The sequence below is a fragment of the Chiloscyllium plagiosum genome, chromosome 10 (assembly GCF_004010195.1).
Source record: "Chiloscyllium plagiosum isolate BGI_BamShark_2017 chromosome 10, ASM401019v2, whole genome shotgun sequence".
Lineage (NCBI taxonomy): Eukaryota > Metazoa > Chordata > Chondrichthyes > Orectolobiformes > Hemiscylliidae > Chiloscyllium > Chiloscyllium plagiosum.
The window spans coordinates 87,059,980-87,079,778 of NC_057719.1; the positions used below are offsets into that span (position 1 = coordinate 87,059,980).

The window sequence follows — 19,799 nt, forward strand, 5'->3', positions numbered from 1 at the left end:
TTAGGCCACTTTTGGAATATTGCATGCAGTTCTGGTCTTCTTCCTATTGGAATTATATTGTGAAACTTGAAAGAGTTCAGAAAAGATTTACAAGGATGTTGCCAGGGTTGGAGGATTTGAGCAAAAGGGAGAGGCTAAAAAGGCTGTTTTCCCTGGAGTGTTTAAGGCTAAGGGCTGACCTTGTAGAGGTTTGTAAAGTCATTAGGGCCATGGATAGGATAAATAGACAGTCATTTCCCTGGGGTGGGGAGTCCAGAAATAGAGGGTACAGGTTTCGGGTGAGAGGGGAAAGATACAGAAGACACCTAAGGGGCAACGTTTTCACGCAGAGCATGGTGGGTGTATGGAACGGGCTGCCAGAGGAAGTGGTGAAGGGATCCAATTATATTATTTTAAAGACATCTGGATGGGTAGGGTTTGAGGAATATGGGCCAAGTGCTGGCACATGGGATTAGATTAGATAGGGATAGCTGGTCGGCATGGACGAATTGGACTGAATGGTCTGTTTCCCTGCTGTACGTCTGTATGACTATGACTATGACTCTGTAAGTAAAGAATATAGACGATGTCACTCTAAAAGAACAATTTGAAATGGTCTTATTAGAGATATCAGAAATAAGATTCAACCTTTGATAACAAACATGCAGATACTTAAACGTCAGTAATTAGTCACACTCTCCACTTCAGAGCTCTTATATACAGCTTGCATAACGATAGCCTGTTTCATTTTGACAGATTCTGCATTTACTTAATGCTATTTTGTTTAGTTAATAACTTACCCTGAAACTTTTAAATGAGTTGCTGCCTTAGCTCACTTATTATTTAACAGGTGTTTCATAAACTCATTTCTTCACTAGCCTTCTGTTCTTGGATCTGCTCTATTGAGCCACTTGGGACTACTTTTCCGAACAGTCTGCTGCAGAGAGTGCTGAACTTTGCTACTATAGGTCTGTTCTATCAGACTGAAAGCTGATTTCCTGGTATTTGTCTTTCAGTAGTACTGGACTCTTATGGCGTTCTTGCTTTTTTTTCTAAAGCATTGAACTATTCATCTCAAAGGATTAACGGTCAAATAAACATGCATTGAAGCAAACATATTTCCAGATATCCTGGTACACTCTCATTACTCAAAATTTAAAACTAAAACTCTCTTTGCAAGCAGTGCTGTAATTCATAACAACTTTAATACTGTTGATCATCTCTCTGCTATATAACTTGAAGCTTTTAAGCAGTTATGCTGTATTAAGAATCATCACGATGCAGTCTCATTCTATGATATACACCATCTAAGACTGAACAAGCAAAGTTGCTAGGTTAAATCATAGGTAATAATGTAGGTTAGCTCCACGAAAATGTCAAATTGTCCATCTGGTCAGGAAAAGTGTTAAGTTATCTGTTTCAGTAGCAAAATTAGAAAAGCAGCATTTTCTTTGAGTGATTAATCATTGTGGAGCTCAGGGATGCAGAAGGGTCAGGGTGGCCTAGTACATGAATGACAAAAGGTTACTATTCAAGTACAGGAAATAGGCGGGATCTTACAAGCTTGTTTATCCTGAGTGGAATTGAGTACAGAGATAGAAAGGTTATGTTTCAGTTTTACAGGGCACTTTTGAGAAACCATATCTGGAATTCTCTGTACAGTTCTGGTTACCATATTTAAGAGGGCTCATAATGCATTGGAAGCAGCTCAAAAGGTTTACTAGACTAATACCTGGAATGGTTGGATTGCTGTCTTACAAAGTGTTGAGCAGGCCAAACTTGTATCTCCTATAATTTAGCCAAGTAAGAAGTTACATCTTTGAAATACAAAGATAGTGATGCATCTTGACAAGTTTGATTTGGACAGCATGTTTTCTCTTGTGCGAGAATCTAGAATTAGGAGTTAGTGTTGCAAAATAAGAAGTCACCCACTGAAAACAGATAAGATGAAAGTCTTTGCTGTCCATGAGTTTGGGTCTTTGGACTTCTCTTCCTGAAAATGTGGTTGAATATTTTAAGGCAGAGGTGGATAGATCCTTGTGAAGCAAACGGGTGAAATGTTATCAGGGTTAGACAGGAATGTGGATTTGTGGTTGCAATCAAACCAGCATCTCATTGACCTGTCAGGTTCGAGGGCTTCTACTCATGCTGTATGTTTATCTGTTCCTATTACAGAATGTAAATGCTGGAGGAATTGTCTGTCCATTTTAAAGGGCAAGTGATCAATCATAGCAGATCAAACAAATGATCTATGATTGATTTATGCATTTGTTCTTGAATTGCATAGAGGTTTCATTTGAGGATGAGGAATAAAGCAGTGCAAGTAAAAGGATTGATAAGGGCGAGTGATGCAAATGTCAGGATTGTAATACAGCACAGAGTAGCAATGTTGCCTCCTTAATCTACTGATGCTGCATATCACGTGTACTGTATTTCCTGGTAATCTTTATGGGGAATTATTCTAATTATTCCTACCAGCAAACGTTTTTGCACCCAAAACTGTTTGGTTTCAGGTTGGCCAATTGCAACAGCAAAGGAATTAGCTGGAATGTAAAAGGCCAAAGCATGTACACTGTTGTTCTGAGACAAAAACAAAATGAGACTGCACGATTACTGAAGAGGGAATGCAACGTCAAATCTGTTGAGTTTAATCCAGAGTACTCCCAGCACCTTTAAGTGTCTTTTGCTGTAGCTTTTCAACAGATCTTCCAAACTTTCCTAATTAATGGCCTCAGAATAATGAAATACATTCTATGAAACCATGTCATAATTGTTCATTTCTCTCTTCTGTCTATTGGTTACATACATTGGGGTCTGGCAGCCCCACAGGTATCATATCCAATCAATAACTGTGCAACAATATGGGCAAACCTGAAGATTGAGAGAGAGGATGGGCAGAGAGTTGAGCAAAAGTTTTATGCTGGTAAAGCAAGGTTATCGCAGGGAATAGAAATTTAAAAATATTGTGGCATAATTAAGTGCGTGGATCTATTTGGCATGCAGGGATGAGTTTGGAAGTTGAACTTAATTAGAAAATAAGTAGTCCTATCGTCCTATGTGTACGCTATTTCTGAAAGACAGACAATAGCAAAGGAGGAGGGGTAGCCTCGAAGATGATGGATTGCGATGAGACAAAAACAAATTCAAATTTGGCAATCAGTTTACATTTTGCTCCAAGATACCAAACTCCAATCAAGTTTGAATTTAGAATTTTGACAATATTAAAACCAGTGAAACTATCCCATGTTTTGGGGTATAAGTATCAGACAGTTTGAACAGTTAGTCAGAGCGACAAAGAGAGAGAACTGCCCAAAGACCAACAGATGTAGGCTGCCAGGCAGAACTCTGAGAGGTAAGTGTCTGGAGAAGGTGTTTGCACAGAAAAATAACATCGACATCGGCCTGGAGAGCAAATCTACAGAGGAAGATACAAAGAGAAGATTTGACAGCTGGCTGGTTTTGAAATTGGAATTATTCAGTAAATCTTAATCAGGGGTTTTAACGGACTAGTATTGTAGAGGAGAAGTTAGAAGGTAGGTTTAGGTAAATGAGTTGTGAATAGTTGCTAGTTAATTCTTCTCTGTTAGATTTTATTTTTAAAAAGCTGTTAATTTTTACTTCAGTTTGCAGCACAGGGTAAATGTTTTGTGTTGCTGGTTTTGTGGGGGTGGGGGGGGGGGGGTCACTGCTGTCTGAGTGAAGAAACTACCTCTTCCTTAGCTTGAAACTGAAGGGTTAAAGCTATGTCCCCTCTTGCTACCCATCACTATCCGAGGAAAAAGGCCTCACTGTCCAGCCTATCTACTCCTCTGATCATCTTGTATGTCTCTGTTTAGTCACCTCTCAACCTTCTCTCTAATGAAAACAGCCTCAAATACCTCAGCCTTTCCTCCATAAGACCTTCCCTCCGTACAAGGCAACATCCTGCTAAGTCTCCTCTGCATCCTTTCCAATGCTTCCACATCCTTCCTATAATGCGGCGACCAGAACTGTATGCAATACTCCCAAGTGCAGCCTCACCAGAGTTTTGTACAGCTGCAACATGGCTCTGAAACTCAATCCCTTTACTAATAAAAGTAAACACACCATATGCCACCTTAATGACCCTTTCAGGGATCTATGCACATGCAGATAGATCTCTGCTCATCCAAACTACCAAGAATCTTACCATTAGCCCAGTACTCCATATTCCTGTTGCTCAATGACCTCAAACATTTCTGCATTAAACTCCGTTTGCCACCCCTTAGCCCAACTCTGCAGCTTATCTATGTCCCTCTGTAACCTGCAACATTCTTTGGCACTGTCCACAACTCCTCCAACTTGTATCATCCATAAATTTACTAACCCATCCTTCTATGCCCTCATCCAGATCATTTATAAAAATGACAAACAGCAGTGGCCCCAAAACCGATCAATTGCAGAACGGCACTACTAACCGAACTCCAGGATGAACATTTCCCATCAATCACCACCTTCTGTTGTCTTTAGGTTAGCCACTTTCTGATCCAAACCGCCAAATCATCCTCCATCCCATGCCTCCATATTTACTGCACTAGCCTACCATGGGGAGCCTTATCAAATGTTTTACTGTAATCCATATGTCCCACATCAACCACTTTACCCTCATCCACCTGTTTTGTCACCTTCTCAAAGAACTCAACGTTTGTGAGGCATGACCTACCCTTCACAAAACAAGGTTGACTATCCCTAATCATATCATTCCTTATGATTGTAAATCCTATCTCTTAAAATCCTTTCGGACACTTTACCCACAAATGAAGTAAGGCTCACTGGCCTATAATTACCAGGGTTGTTTCTGCTCCCCTTCTTGAACAAAAGAACAACATTTGCTATCCTCCACTCTTCTGGCAGTATTCATGTAGACAAAGGTGACATAAAGATTCAAGCCAAAGGCTATGCAGTCTCCTCCCTAGCTTCCCAGAGAATCAGAGGATAAATTCCATCTGGCCCATGGGACTTAGCTATTTTCACAATTTCCAAAATTGCTAACACCACCTCCTTATGAACCTCAATCCTGTCTCGTCTGATGGCCTGTATTTCAGTATTCTCCTCAACAACATGGTCTTTTACCTGTGTAAATACTGATGAAAAATGTTCATTTAGCGCCTCTCCTATCTCTTCGGACTCTTTGCACAACTTCCCACTACTGTCCTTGACAGGCCCTAATCTTAATCTAGTCTTTTTTTTAATTCCTAGCTCCTCTTAGCTCGCTCTTTAGGTCCTTTCTCACTAACTTGTAACAGTCAAGCACAGTAACTGAGCCATTGTGCCTTATCTTTACATAAGTCACCTCCTTGCTCTTGGCGAGATTCAACTACTTTAGTAAACCACGTTACCCTTGTTCAGTCACTTCCTGCCTGTCTGACAGGTACGTACTTATCAAGGACACGTGGTAGCTGTTACTTGAACAAGCTTCTCATTTCAATTGTGCCCATCTCGTGCAGTTTCCTTCCCCATCCTAAGCATTCTAAATCTTGCCTAATTGCATCATAATTGCCTTTCCCCAGCTATAAGTCTTGCCCTGTGGTATATACCTAATCCCTTTCCATTGCTAAAGTAAACTTAACCAATACCTAATCCCTTTCCATTGCTAAAGTAAACTTAACCAAATTATGGTCATTGTCACCAAAATGCTCACCTACCTCCAAATCTAACACCTGGCCAGGTTCATTACCCAGTGCCAAATCCAGTGTGGCCTCGTCTCTTGTTGGCCTATTTTCATACTATGTCAGGACATCCTCCTGCATACATTGGACAAAAACTGACCCATCTAAGGTACTCGAACTATAGTGTTTCCAGTCAATATTTGGAAACTTAAAAGTCCCCCATAACAACTACCCTGTTACTTTCACTCCTATCCCGAATCATCTTTGCAATCCTGTCCTCTACATCTCTGGAACTTTTCGGAGGCCTGTGGAAAACTCTCAACAGGGTGACCTCTTCTTTCCTGTTTCTTACCTCAGCCATACTACCTCAGTAGATGAGTCTTCATCAAATGCCCTTTCTGCCACTGTAATACTGTCCTTGACTAACAATGCCACACCTCTCCCTCTTTTGCAACTTTCCCTTATCCTACTGTAACATCTAAACTGTGGAACTGCAATAGTCATTACTGTCCCTTCTCTATCCATGTCCGAAATGGTCACAACATGGAAGTCCCAGGTTTCAATCCATACTGCAAGTTCACCCACCTTATTTGGGATGCTCCTGGTGTTGAAGTAGACACACTTCAAACCGCTTTCCTGCCTGCTGGTACAGTGCTGCAACCTTGAAACTTATTCATGACCTCACTTCTCTCAACCTCTTGTACACTGGAGCTACAGTTCAGGTTCCCATCCCCCTGCTTGAATTAGTTTTAGCCTGTTCCCTTTCATCCCCTGATTGCAACCCACCTACCCTCTTCCTGTACCTGAGGTGTGACTACCTCCCTGTAAGTCTCCTCAGTTACTGTGGTTCTGTTCGCCGTGCTGGGAATTTGTGTTGCAGATGTTTCATCCCCTGTCTAGGTGACATCCTCAGTGCTTGGGAGCCTCCTGTGAAGCGCTTCTGTGATCTTTCCTCCGGCATTTGTAGTAGTTTGAATCTGCTGCTTCTGGTTGTCAGTTCCAGCTGTCCGTTGCAGTGGCCGGTATATTGGGTCCAGGTCGATGTGCTTATTGATTTGAATCTGTGGATGAGTGCCATGCCTCGAGGAATTCCCTGGCTGTTCTCTGTTTGGCTTGTCCTATAATAGTAGTGTTGTCCCAGTCGAATTCCTGTTGCTTGTCATCTGCATTTGTGTCTACTAAGGATAGCGTTGCTTGTCATCTGCATTTGTGTCTACTAAGGATAGCTGGTTGTCGTTTCGTGGCTAGCTGCCAGAGGAAGTGGTGGAAGCTGGTACAATTACAATGTTTTAAAAGCCATCTGTATGGGTATATGGATAGGAAGGACTTCGAGGGATATGAGCCAAGTGCTGGCAAATGGGACTAGATTAGTTTAGGATATCTGGCTTGTTTGGATGAGTTGGACCGAAAGGTCTGTTTTATGTGCTATCCGTCTTTGACTATGTATAGAAAAGTATGTTGGCCTTTATTACAATAGGATTGCTGTATTGGGAGAAAATGTCTTGCCATAATTTTAGAGCTTTATGGAGACCACAGCTGGAATGGTGTGCGCAATTTTGGTCTCTATTTAAGAAAATATACAACAACTATCCCAATCCCAGCCACTATTTAGTGAATCTTCATTGTACTTCCTCCAATGCAGTACAATGAAGGTTCACTAAATAGTGGCTGGGATTGGGATAGTTGTTGTATGATAGACTGAGTAAATTGGGTCTGCATACTTCCGAAGTTCAGAAGAATTAAGAACTGCTCTCGGTGTGACTATCAAGATTCTGATGGAGCTTGATAGGGTAGGAGAATCTAAACTGGGGCACAATCCCACGATAGGATGCTGATAATTCAGCACTGAGGTAAGGAAAAACTATATCACTCAAAGGTTTGAGAGTCTTTGGAATACGCTGCCTCAATGGGTTCCATCGTTGACTATGTTTAAGGCTGAGACAGACAGATCTGTGTTATTTCTAGTCACAAGATGAGGCAAGTGGGCAGGAAGTAGGTTGTACCCCAAACCCATTGTTACATCAGCTAGTGGAGCAGGTTCAATGGACAATATGGTCTACTCCTATTTCTTGCCGCCTTGGATAAGAGATGGACAGCATGGGTTTCCTCTGGGTGCTCCAGTTTCCTCCCACAGATTTGCAGATTAGTTGAATTGGACATGCTAAATTTTCCATAGTGTTCTGGGATGTGTTGGCTAGGTAAATTAGTCAGGGGAAATGGAGGGCAATGGGTCTGGGTGTGATATTCTTCAAAGGGTCGGTGTGTACCTGTTGGGCCTCATGGTCTGTTTCCACAGTATTGTGATTCTAACTATCATAGGCTTTAACTTGAGAGTCGTAGGGGGTTTGTCAAGGGCCCTTGCTATTTTAAGTTTTCCTCTCTATCTGAGTTGAGCTCAATCAGCACAGACCGGGAATTAGTGCCTTTATGTAGCAACTTATCTCCAGATTCTCTCAGAATATGGATTGAGACTTTTACTTTGTACCTAGTACTATTTGGGAATGAAAACCAACCAGGACTTGGGGTTTTTAACTTCATAAATCAACAGGGACTTGGTAAGTATGGTTTTCTCCTGTAAATGATTAAGAAAACAGGGTAGATCAAGAGTCAGGATGTTTACGTATTTGTATCAGTGAAAGAATGGTTTATTTTTATGCACAGGTGAATGTGTAATTTCCTGAAGGAACAAATTGTCATAATTGCTAAGTATGTATTGGTTATATGTTATTTTCAGTTCCGGTTCTTTTGTCTTTTTCAGGTCTGTAACCATCCAGAACTGTTTGAACGCCAAGAAACTAAATCACCTTTTCATATGTCTCTGAAACCGTACAACATTCCCAAACTTATTTACAGAGATGGGCAGATCAATCATTTCAATCATTGTCGCAACAGGTCAGCAAGCATAAAATCCACAATTATCTCCTCTACTTTGCCCGCTAAAACACTACCATTAAAACCAATCCATGTTAAACTTTTTTTTGTGTGGGAAAGTTTGTTCTGTTCCTCTAGTGTGTTGGAGATGAGAATGGGATGTCAAATGGAAAGCTATCCATTCCCCTGCACAAACCTTTCAGGGTCCTTCTAACAGTGTTAGCAAGTCAAAGTCACTGCTGCCCTGCCAGCACTAGAAAAACATTATCAAATCTCCCACAGCAGCCATCCTATACTGTTCCTTGGTGACGTTACTGGTCCTTTGAGCTTATGCTCAAAATCTATCTACTGGCACTTTAATTGAGTCTCTCCAAGACAAAGTGGTTGTAGTTAAAGGACATCTGTCTGGGCTTCATCCCAGCAATAGGAAGCCCACATGTCCTGTTGGGTTGACTTTCTGTTTATGGCTGTGGTTTGGCTACTACACATATGCAGAACTACCTGGGAAAGAGATTGACAGTTTACCTGTTTGTGGGGAATGCTGATGGGTTTGTGTATGTGAATGCTTGCATCTCTTGCAGAAGTGGATGGTGTTCCCTGGCTCTGTAGAGCTACCAGTTTTTTGAGGCTGCTGTTTGCACAAACTTACTTAGGTGACTAGTTCATTTCTCATTGATTTTTTTTTATTTAGGTGGTTACGAGTCATTCTATCTCCATTCTCCCCAGCCTACATTCAGCAGTCTCTTTTTCATAGAAAAGGTAAGAGTTCACTCGATGTCTTCAAAGACTTTATACACTTATTGGTCACCAGACTGCTCAAGGAATGTTTCTCTTGACTCAGGTAATGATGAAGGAAGCTGCTTTTCTTTTCTGAGATTCATAGATGTATCACCATCTGAAATGTCAAATATGATGCTTCAAGGGATGCTTGCAAGGTGAGTGCTGTTGCTTTATTCAGTTAGATTATGAATGAAATTCATTGAGCAAACCTGACCCTGTGTATCTGGGGTTACAAATTATGAAGACTAGGTCAAAGATATCAAGTCATGAAAGGCGAAGAATGAGGGATCATAGCTGTAAGAATAACAGACAAATAGATGTGAGTAAATGTGATTAGAACTATCTAGTCTTGTGGAGGGTAAACCCACAAAAATAGACTGGGGGTGATACCTCCCAATTGAGGAAATTTACTTGAGATATTGTCCTTTGAAGAAGCACATGATTGTGAGTGAGCAAACAATAACAATAGATCAAAACACTATTTGATTAATCGAAATATGCTTCATAAGTCATAGTGAAAGTAGTTGAGGCACTGAATGTGACAAAAATCGATCTAAGAGGAAATATTAAAAGAACTGACTTAATCTAATGTTGAGAAGTCAACAAGAGTGGATGGGATGCATCTAAGGATACTAAGGGAAGTGAGGGTGAAGGTTGTGGAAGGTCCGGTTATAACTTCCCAAACCACCTCTGATATCTGGATGGTGTTAGATAATTCCAAATGTTTATTCAAAAAATGGTGTTCTGGATAAACCCAGTTAATACAGGCCAGTTAGTACACCCAGTTAATGTCATACAGTTCAATATCAGTGGTAGGAAAGCTTTTAGAAAAATTACATTGGGACAAAAATAACTCACTTGTATAAATGTGGATTCAGCACAGATTTGTAAAGGAAATTGTCATCAACTAACTTGAGATTTTTTTGTTGCGTCCTAGAGGGTTGATGAGTGTAATGAGGCTGATATGGTGCGTAAGAAGTTACAAAAGGCACAGAAACAGTCCCTTCGGTCCAACCAGTCTATGCTGAACATAATCACAAACTAAACTAGTCCCAACTGCCTGCTCCTGGCCAACATCCCTCAAACCTTGTATTTGTTGAATATGTTTTAAACGTTGTCTTTTTAACATTGTAAGTGTACCCGCATCCACCACTTCCTCAGGAAGTTCATTCCACTTGCGAACTTGCCTCTATATAAAAAATTTAGCCCTTTTGTCTTTTTGAAAATTGTCTCCTGAAACAAGTGCCTCTGAGTCATAAAATCCCCTATCTTAGGGAAATGGCAATTACCACTAACTCTATCTATACACCTCATTATTTTATAAATTTCTATAGGTGAGAACCTCTCAACCTCCTACTCTGCAGTCAAAAAATTCCCAGCCTTTGTTTCTAACTCTAATCTACCATACCTGGCAACATCCTGATAAATCTTTTGCAAATCCTCTCCAGCTTGATAATATCCTTTCTGTAACTGGGCAACCAGAACTGGACAGAGTATTCCAGAAGAGGCCTCACAAATGTCCTATACAACCTCAACATGACTTCCCGACTCATATACTCAAAGGACTGAGCAATGACGGCAAGTGTGATGCAGTGATATTAATCTTTCAGGCAAGCTGATGCCTGTGGAATAAATGAGACAGGGGATTATGGATATGAGCTGAAAATGTGTTGCTGGAAAAGCGCAGCAGGTCAGGCAGCATCCAGGGAACAGGAGAATCGACGTTTCGGGCATAAGCCCTTCTTCAGGAAGGGCTTATGCCCGAAACGTCGATTCTCCTGTTCCCTGGATGCTGCCTGACCTGCTGCGCTTTTCCAGCAACACATTTTCAGCTCTGATCTCCAGCATCTGCAGACCTCTCTTTCTCCTCAAAGATTATGGATATGAAATTGGCTGAGTGATGGAAAACCGTAGGCTTTTTTGGGACTGGAGGAAGTGGAGTTCCATGGAGGTCACTGTTAGGATTTCTGCTTTTCCAATTATTAATAGTTTAGACTTGGGTGTATTAGGTACAATGTCATAATCTGTGGATGACACAAGACTTGGAAGTAATGTGTGCTCTGAGGAACTATGCTAATCTTCAAAAGAGCATAGATTAATCAGTCAGGTGATGCATGAAAATTAAAATAAGGGAATTATTTTGATAAGGTAGAGACAAGGTTTTTTTTTAAAAAAATGTACAATGCTTAAGGAGTTAGAGCAGGGGGATCGGGCAATATTTGTGCGTAAACCATTGAAGATGGCAGGGTAAGCTTGTAAAGTGATTAATTAAACTTATAAATAGCAAATTTACAAATGCAAGGAACTTGTGTTAAATCTGTGTTTCTTTGAAAGTTAGCTTGGCGTTATCTAGAGTATTACATCCGGTTCAGTGCACTCTATTTTTGGAAATACAAAAAGATTTAAAGTGCAGAAAAGATTCACCAGAATAGTTCCAGGGTTGGGGCAACATAGCTGATTAGAATGGATAGACTGTGGTGGTTCTTGTAGATGAGAGATTTGATAGATGTGTTTCAACTTGGTAAGATTCTGTGGAGTAGATAGGGGGAAAAGCTATTCTCGGTGGCAGAAGAATTGAGAGCCAGAGAGTACTGGTTTTAGTTTGGTAAAGGAAATAGTGACTTGGAAAGCCTGCAGGGCTAGAAACGATTGCTTAGTTTGTGTTATGTTAACTGAGCGGCTGAAAAGGTTTTCAAGATGGTTAGTCTTCTTACAAAAAGCTGTTTCCTGGCTGTTTCCTCTGCCTTTTTCTGACCTGGTATTGCTTGCGAATATATTACTTTTTCTGTATTGTTGAGCTTGTTTCAGTTTAGAATCCTGCCCTATTATTGTTTTATTGTTGGGGGGCAGCAGGTGGTAACTGGGCTAATATGCTCTGGGATAATATAACAAAGTTTAATTGCAGAAACTGTGAAATTGGATGATGACTTTTAGTACATCTCAATGTTACCATTTCCTCTCTGCAGATGGTTAGCTCTTTTCTTATCACAGAAAGCTGCCTATAGGCTTCACCATGCACGCAGTTGGAGAGAGAGTGAGGTGAAGAGGCAACATCTGAGCAACACAGACCTGATTCTGTGGGTAGATTCCTGCACATCTTTCCCCAACATCCACAGCAGTAAAGGTTTCCAGGTGAGAGAGATCATATATGTAACAGAACACAGAAACAGTTATGTCCATGTCTTAAAACATCCACAAATGAGTCAGGAGCGTTGTGAGATGAGATTTATTGCTAGACTTCTAAAGGCCTGAACATAACTATTAGCCAAGAAAGGAGTCATAGTTATACAGCAACAAAGCAGACCCTTCAGTCCAAACCAGTCCATGCCGACTATAATCCCAAACTAAACTAGTCTCACCTGCCTGCGCTTGGCTCATATCCCTCCATTTTCTTGATGTATGTGCATCACCAAAGAGTTTGGCTCTTAAGGATTTCTTACCTTTTGAAGTTACCTCTGCTATTGGCTCTGTATTGTCAGCATGCATTCATGTTCATTTAGGGGTGAAAGTTGCTTGGGATGGTCCATGTAGTTCTGTGAAGGAGGATGATTCAGTGAATTTCAGGATTGTCATGGGGAATGAAACAGCTCAGTGGAATGTCAAACACCCAAACAAATTTAACCTGTGTTTTAAAAACAAAACTAATTGTCAGCTATTGTGAGCTCAGTGGTAAAAAGTGAACTTTGAATTAGAAAGCCTCTTGGAGCGTCTTCTGCCAATTGCTCATAACAAACCCAAACAAGCAGACAGAATGTAACCAAAAACTATAATCCACATTACCTTATATCAAAGACATATCAGAAATGACATCCAGACTACTCAGACCCCTTGGCGTCATAGTAGCCCACAAACCTACAAACACACTTTAAACAGCATCTAATGAACCTAAAGGATCCAATAGATGGTACCAGCAAAACTAATGTCATTTTCAAGATACCATGCTAGAGCTATTAAAACAAACTACATCAGACCAACTACCAGGAAACTTGCCACCAGGACATATGAATGCCAACTGGCCACCAAAAGATACGACCCACAATCACTAGTTTCTATACATACAGACAAAAAAGGACACCACTTAGACTGGGACACAACACACATCCTATGACAGGCGAAATAAACACGAGTGTGAGAATTCTTAGAGGCATGGCATTCTAACCAGAACTCCATCAATAAACATATCAATTTAGACCCTATCTACCTTCCATTGGGGGAAAGAAAATGAACCAGAAATGACATCACCCACCTTAAGAAACCAAGACCTACACATGGAAAGGTGGATCATACCACCAGCACTTCACCAGAGACTCTCATTGATTATGTTTCCTAGTATAGTGACTAAACATCTGAAAGCAAACCATCAAACTCAGCTTAGTGTCCTGCCTATTGCTAGCTGTATGTTCAAGTTTTAGTCCCTTTCATGCTCATGATGAAACAACTATGACAATCTTTACATCTGTGGACCATCATTGGAAGCATTAGCTGAAGCGCTTGAGACTAAGTTCCTTTTTAATGTTTACAGTTCATTTAGCCAATATTTATCAGTCTGGTACAGCAGTTAAAGGCCATTTGATTTTTTTTTTAATTCATGGATTCATTGTGTTATTTAATAATGCAGTGGAATCAGGGATGTTGTGAAGAGACATAACTTGCTTCAGCTGTGTAAAATTATTGAAATCTGAATCCTGAAGTATTCTGGCATCCCACATTGTTTATTAGAATTCTCATTCAAAGTATGTGCCTTTCTGTGCGTTACAGATGGGCGATCCACTATTCTTTTCTGTTTGGATTAGCCATTTTGATAATATACAAACATGCTTTGCAATGGAACGCATTGCGTATTGCTCTTCTAATTACTATTGTTTTGGGATGTTGCTGCTATCATGTGTGAACAATCTGTTCTGGCTCACAGGATCTTTGTTTTACTGGCTATTGCAAAGCAGTAATAAGCCACACCCAGCACCTTATCCATCGACGAAAATTGGCTACCTCATCCATCCGCCACAGTCAGACCACAGAAATGCCAGCTTTTCTCTACAACAGCATACCCAAGGTGAGCATCCAATTTCATTCATTTTAGTTTTCACTATCACAGTGGGAGCATTGAAAGTTGTATTTTATGAATGAAGCCCTATCCCATTGAAAAGACATCTGGGTAAGTTGCACAAGACCAAAACTATGTACACCTTTAACAATGTAGGAAAATAGGTATGTGGGGGAGTCGAGGAAATGGAGAGGTATTTTATAAGTATGGAACTCTGCCTTTGATTCAGAGTATCAGTTTCAGACTCTACCAACTGTGCTCCCTTACCCACATTTTGCCCAGTTCCTCTCCTCGTTTCAGAGACCCACACTGTGTCTCAACCTCACCCACTGCCTGAAAGCAAAAGTGTTTCGACCCCCAATTAAGACCAGTTAGCATTATACTAATAAATCACCAGAAAGTATGTTGTACCTTCTGTCCAAATTGCTGCAATAAACAGTGCTATTTAGATATTTTCAAGTATTTAATTTATTGCATGACAAAGCATTCAATTTAACTGACATGATTGGATCAACAATGTAAGTACTTTATTGGAAGTGGCTGTGCTTTCAAAGCTCTAGGTCTATAAATAGACAGTATTGTTTGTTTTCTGGGATGCTGGAGAGAGTTAGATTGCTGAGGGATTTACTATACCTGTGTAAACAGCCAGCTGTCTCATTGCTGATAATGTCTATCTCTCAGCAACAAACCAGTAGAGCATAGTTTTTACATGAGTAGGATGATGAACATTCTTTCTATGCGTATTCTTTTCTATGCTTGTTCTGTCCTATTTGCCTTTATTGCAACATGAATTTGTTTATTCATTGTTGGGATAGGAGGATTGCTGGTAAGGACAGCATTTATTGCTGCTACTTAATTGCCTTTGAACAGGTGGTGAAGACTCGCTTACTTGAATCACTACAGTCCATGTGGTGTTGGTACACCTACACTCCTATTTGGAAGGGTGTTCCAGGATTTTGACTCAGGCATGGTGAAGGAACAACAACATAGTTCCAAGCCATGGTGAAGGAACAGCAATATAGTTCCAAGCCATGGAGGAATATCTACCGTTGATGGTAACTCCCCATACGTCTGTTCTTCTTGCTTTCCTTGGCAGTCTCAGTCGTGAGTTTGGAAGATTGTATTGAAGGAACTTCGGCAGTGTGCTGCGCTGCATTTGAAGATGTTACGCACATCAATGACTGTGCATAGGTGGTCAAGAGAATCCATATTCAGGTGGTGGATGCACTACCAGACAAGCGGACTGCTTTGTCTCGGATGCTATTGAGCTTAAATGATGATGGAGCTGCACTTCAGGCAAGCAGAGTATATTCATTTATACTCATGAGCCGTGTCTTGTAGATTGTGAACAGATTTTGGTGACTTCAATGTGTGGTACCTGCAGCAGAATTCCCCCCAACCTATTTTTATTGCCTAGATTTTTATTATTTTCATATTTATTTGGATGAGCCCATTCGGTTTCTGTTCACTTGTGGCCCTTCTCTCTCTTCCCCACCACCCCCCCCACACGACCAACACACATCAATGTTAGGTTTTTTTTATCCAAGTGTGATGCCATTCACAGTCAAGAGGTGGTGGTTAGGTTGTCTCCTGTTGGAGATAGTCATGATCAAGCCAAGCCTTGTTGATGTATCTTGGCGTTTTGGAGCTTTCTAATCCAGTTGCATGTATCTGCTGACTTGCATATCTTTTTTTCTTTTTTCTTTCTTTTTTGTACTTAATGAAGAGCATCATGTTCTAGATGTAGGAGCTTCATTCAGAAAGTACTCATGCTAAACATCTGTGTTGTTAAAAGCAAGGAACATTTTGTCCAAGGTTTTATCATGTGCTCAGCAGAATAATTCACAAGAATAGAATCAACTGTAAGGTTAGAGTACTTAACGGTTCGCAATTGGATTCTGGTAGAAGTCTTGCCATGGAGAATGCACAAATTAATGATGACTGACAGTTAACTGCCACACTGTTTAAATTTTAAACTAGGTAAGTTGACTGGTGAGACGTTGTCCTGAGAAATGAGCTAGTGAATGACTATAACCTGTTTTGTTGGATTGAAACCATTGCAATGCATGCACATGTTGTTTCTGCCTGCAAAAAACAGACCCTGGTGTATTAATATGTAGCTTCCAGTACACACAATTGTGCCAAACTGGTAGCCTGAATGGCTATCTTAAATTGATTGCCAGTGTAATTCTTCACACATTGGGAATTATCCAGAAAATGTTCTTCATTGTGGAATCACATCTGAACTTGAATACTGTTGTGAGTTTCACAAGTGCAGGATAGTTGGATGTAGTTTGCTTGTTGCAAACAGCCACAGGGATATGCTATTTGATGTGATCTGCCAATCTTTGTGACCTATAGTCTACATACCTGACTTCATGCTATTGCTGAAATAAGTAGACCGTGTTACATATTTGTGTGATAGGCTGAACACCGTTTTGGCTAAATGACAATATCCTTTCATGCGTTATAAAGATTTTTCCTCTTCATTTGTTTTCTACCGAGTTGCCCTGATGAGTGCAAGATGAAAATCTTCAAAAAGAATTCAAGTAATACTGAAGTTCTGTACAACAAATTACTCTTCAATTTGGACAAAAATAATTTCAGTATTCCCATAAGTGATTAAACTTATTTCTGTCCTTCACATAGTGCTTTACACTTTTAAAATCTCCTTCGAGACTGATTATTTAATTTTGGTTTTCCCAGCAACTAATTAAAAGAATCATGTATCCAAGATCTTACATTTTTTTAAGACTTTCATAGAAACAAACACACGTCAGTAGAAACTAAGCACTCCTTGGCAGATAATATACCAAACTACAGCAACGGTACTTCTCGATTAACTAATTAAATCAACTGAATTTATTTTTCTGACCAGTTTGTGTTACACTATAGCCTCATACTTTAAGTCCCACACACTGACAGAACTTTTCGTAGACTGCCATCTCTGTACCGTGGCCCCGCGAGTCTTTCAGCATTCTTTGAACGTTTCTTTACTGAGTTTTATCCTCAAACCATCTCCCAGCTGAGGGCTCACTCCACTGACCCATTATTTAACTCTATTGTCTTCCCGTATAGACAGCTAAATTTTATAATCATCCTGCTCTGAAAGTAGTCACTTCTCTGCTTCATCCATCAGCCTGAAAAGCTGCATTGAAAAAGACCAGCTTCACCTCTTCAGTGCAAAACTGTGAAGGCTGTGTCGCTGATTTTCTAAGGTTTCAACATCTTTCCCCACGGAAACCAATTCACAAGACCTATATCCAGGCCAAGTTCATTATGATTTCACCATTTTCCATTTCAGGACATAACCTTAAAGGACATCATTTAATATCTAATCATATTATAGAATCTCATACATAGCAGCAGCCCTCTAAAATGTGAAGAGAAATACCGCAGTATTGATATTTCTTTAACAGCATCAATGTTATTTTGTAACCATTTTGAAAACTACTCCATGAAGGTACAGCAAAAAAGAGGCACGAGTAAGTGTAGCATTTCGTTTTGCCGCCTCAGGGCAATGATTTCTACTACAAAAGAAAAGGGTGCTGATCATTGGATAAGGCATTCTTACGTGAAAGCAACAGAGAATGATAGGTTTCAGGATGATAATTCAAAACAGGTGCATCACAGGTTGAGTGCAGTCTGTACTGTGCTTACAGCAAGTACATAAAAACGATTGTTTACCTCAGCAACTGGCTGATCGAATCATATGTCCTACATATCGCACAATATGTGTGAACACAGAAATTCGTATACAATGTTCCTTATCTGTTTGATAAACAGATCCTCTGGACTAGTACAGAAGATCATTGATTGAGGTCTATCATTCAGATTCATATATAGACCAAAGGCTGCCATTTGGGGAACCTCGTGTACCTCAAATTACCCTAAAAGTAGAAGTGTCAAGTTCAAACAAGACAAGCAAGCCATTTTGTGCTACTGTGTAGTGTCTGCATGAGTGGTTACCATCCATCAGTGGGCTGTTGGTGTCAATCCAAAAAGATATTTTCCCACTGCACAATTGAGCAATGTCGTCTTTGAATTTCAGTGCCTCGATGATACAAAGTACTGTACATAGGATGTACATCTGAGTTTTTGATCAATCAATCAGCATGTTATTTTGGTTGTAATGGACATCATAGACAGAGCATGGTTTCAAATCAACCAGACTACACGTGTAAAGCACAAAACAATCTATTTGTAATGAGTCCACAGTTGTGAATATTTGCTCAATAATCCTGATTGTGATAATAGATAAAGTAACTAACTTAAGATGATTGCTCATAACATAATCATTTATGCTTGCTAGAAGGAGCATATGTTCTGCAAGCTAAATAAATATTTCAAGACTTGCATCTTCTTTAAATTATCCAAGAACTTTGGGTGTCTGTAGTTCCCTGTTACTTCCTTTGTGGCAACACATTGGCCAATTGCTTGACCTGCCCTTTTTCTCCTACAATATAAATTGTTGCAATTGTTTGAAATTTAGTTGTATGACCATAAAGCCATAAGAAATAAGAACCAGAGCAGACCATTCGGCCCTCAAGCTTGCACTGCCATTCAATAGTATCTTGGCATTCTTTATATTTACTTTTGTGTTTTCTCTGTAACTGTTGAATCCAGTATTGATTAAAAATCTATCCATCTCAGTCTTAAATGTACGCGTGGACTCTTCCCCACAGCTCTGTGGAAAGGAGTTCCAAAGGCAATAAATCCTCTGAGAGAAGAAAATCTTCCTCATTTGAGTCTTACATTAAAGCACCTTTATTTTGAGACTATGCTGTCTGGTAGTAAACTCTCCCATGAGGGGAGACCTCTCGGCATTTACCCTGTCAAGCCCCATTAGAATCTTGTATATTTCGATGCAGTCATCTATCTATCTTCAAAATTCCAATGAGTGCAGGCCCAACCTGTTTAGCTTTTGCTCATAAGGCAATCCTTCCATACGTGGTGAACATTCTCAAGCTGCCCCCAATGAAGTGATATTGTCCCTTAGATAAGGGACCCAAAACTGCTCAGTCCTCCAGATGTGGTCTCACCAGCACCTTGTACAGTTGTAGTAGAACTTTCCTACTTGTGTCTGCCAACCCAATTTTGTTCTCCCTTCCAAAATGAGCTAATTCACATTTTCCCACATTTTACTCCATTTGTCAATTTACTTAACCGATTAATATCTATCTGTAAGCTGTTTGTGTCCCTCTCGCAACTTGCCTTTCCATTTATTTTTGTTGTCTGCCAATGTGGCTATGATATATTTACTTCCTTCATCGAAGCCATGAATATATATTGTAAACAGCTGTGGTCCCAGCAACGTTAAGATGCCTTGTCAAACATGTTCTGCAAGTCCCAAATTCAAGACATCTTTGAACATAGAACAATACAGCACAGAACAGGCCCTTCGGCCAACAATGTTGTGCCGAACTTCTAACCTAGATTAAGTACCCATCCATGTACCTATCCAAATGCCGCTTAAAGGTCGCCAATGATTCCGACCC

General features: G+C 40.2%; 1 protein-coding gene across 3 annotated transcripts in view; it reads left to right on the forward strand.

The window, feature by feature from the left end:
• Positions 1–19,799, forward strand: part of ino80 (INO80 complex ATPase subunit) — a 214,232-nt gene that overhangs the window by 105,188 nt on the left and 89,245 nt on the right. For all 3 annotated transcript variants that reach the window (XM_043698306.1, XM_043698307.1, XM_043698308.1), the window contains exons 21-25: positions 8,365–8,498; positions 9,169–9,236; positions 9,319–9,412; positions 12,224–12,389; positions 14,170–14,310. In XM_043698306.1, the coding sequence (XP_043554241.1) occupies positions 8,365–8,498; positions 9,169–9,236; positions 9,319–9,412; positions 12,224–12,389; positions 14,170–14,310 (603 nt within the window). The remainder of the gene's footprint in view (positions 1–8,364; positions 8,499–9,168; positions 9,237–9,318; positions 9,413–12,223; positions 12,390–14,169; positions 14,311–19,799) is intronic.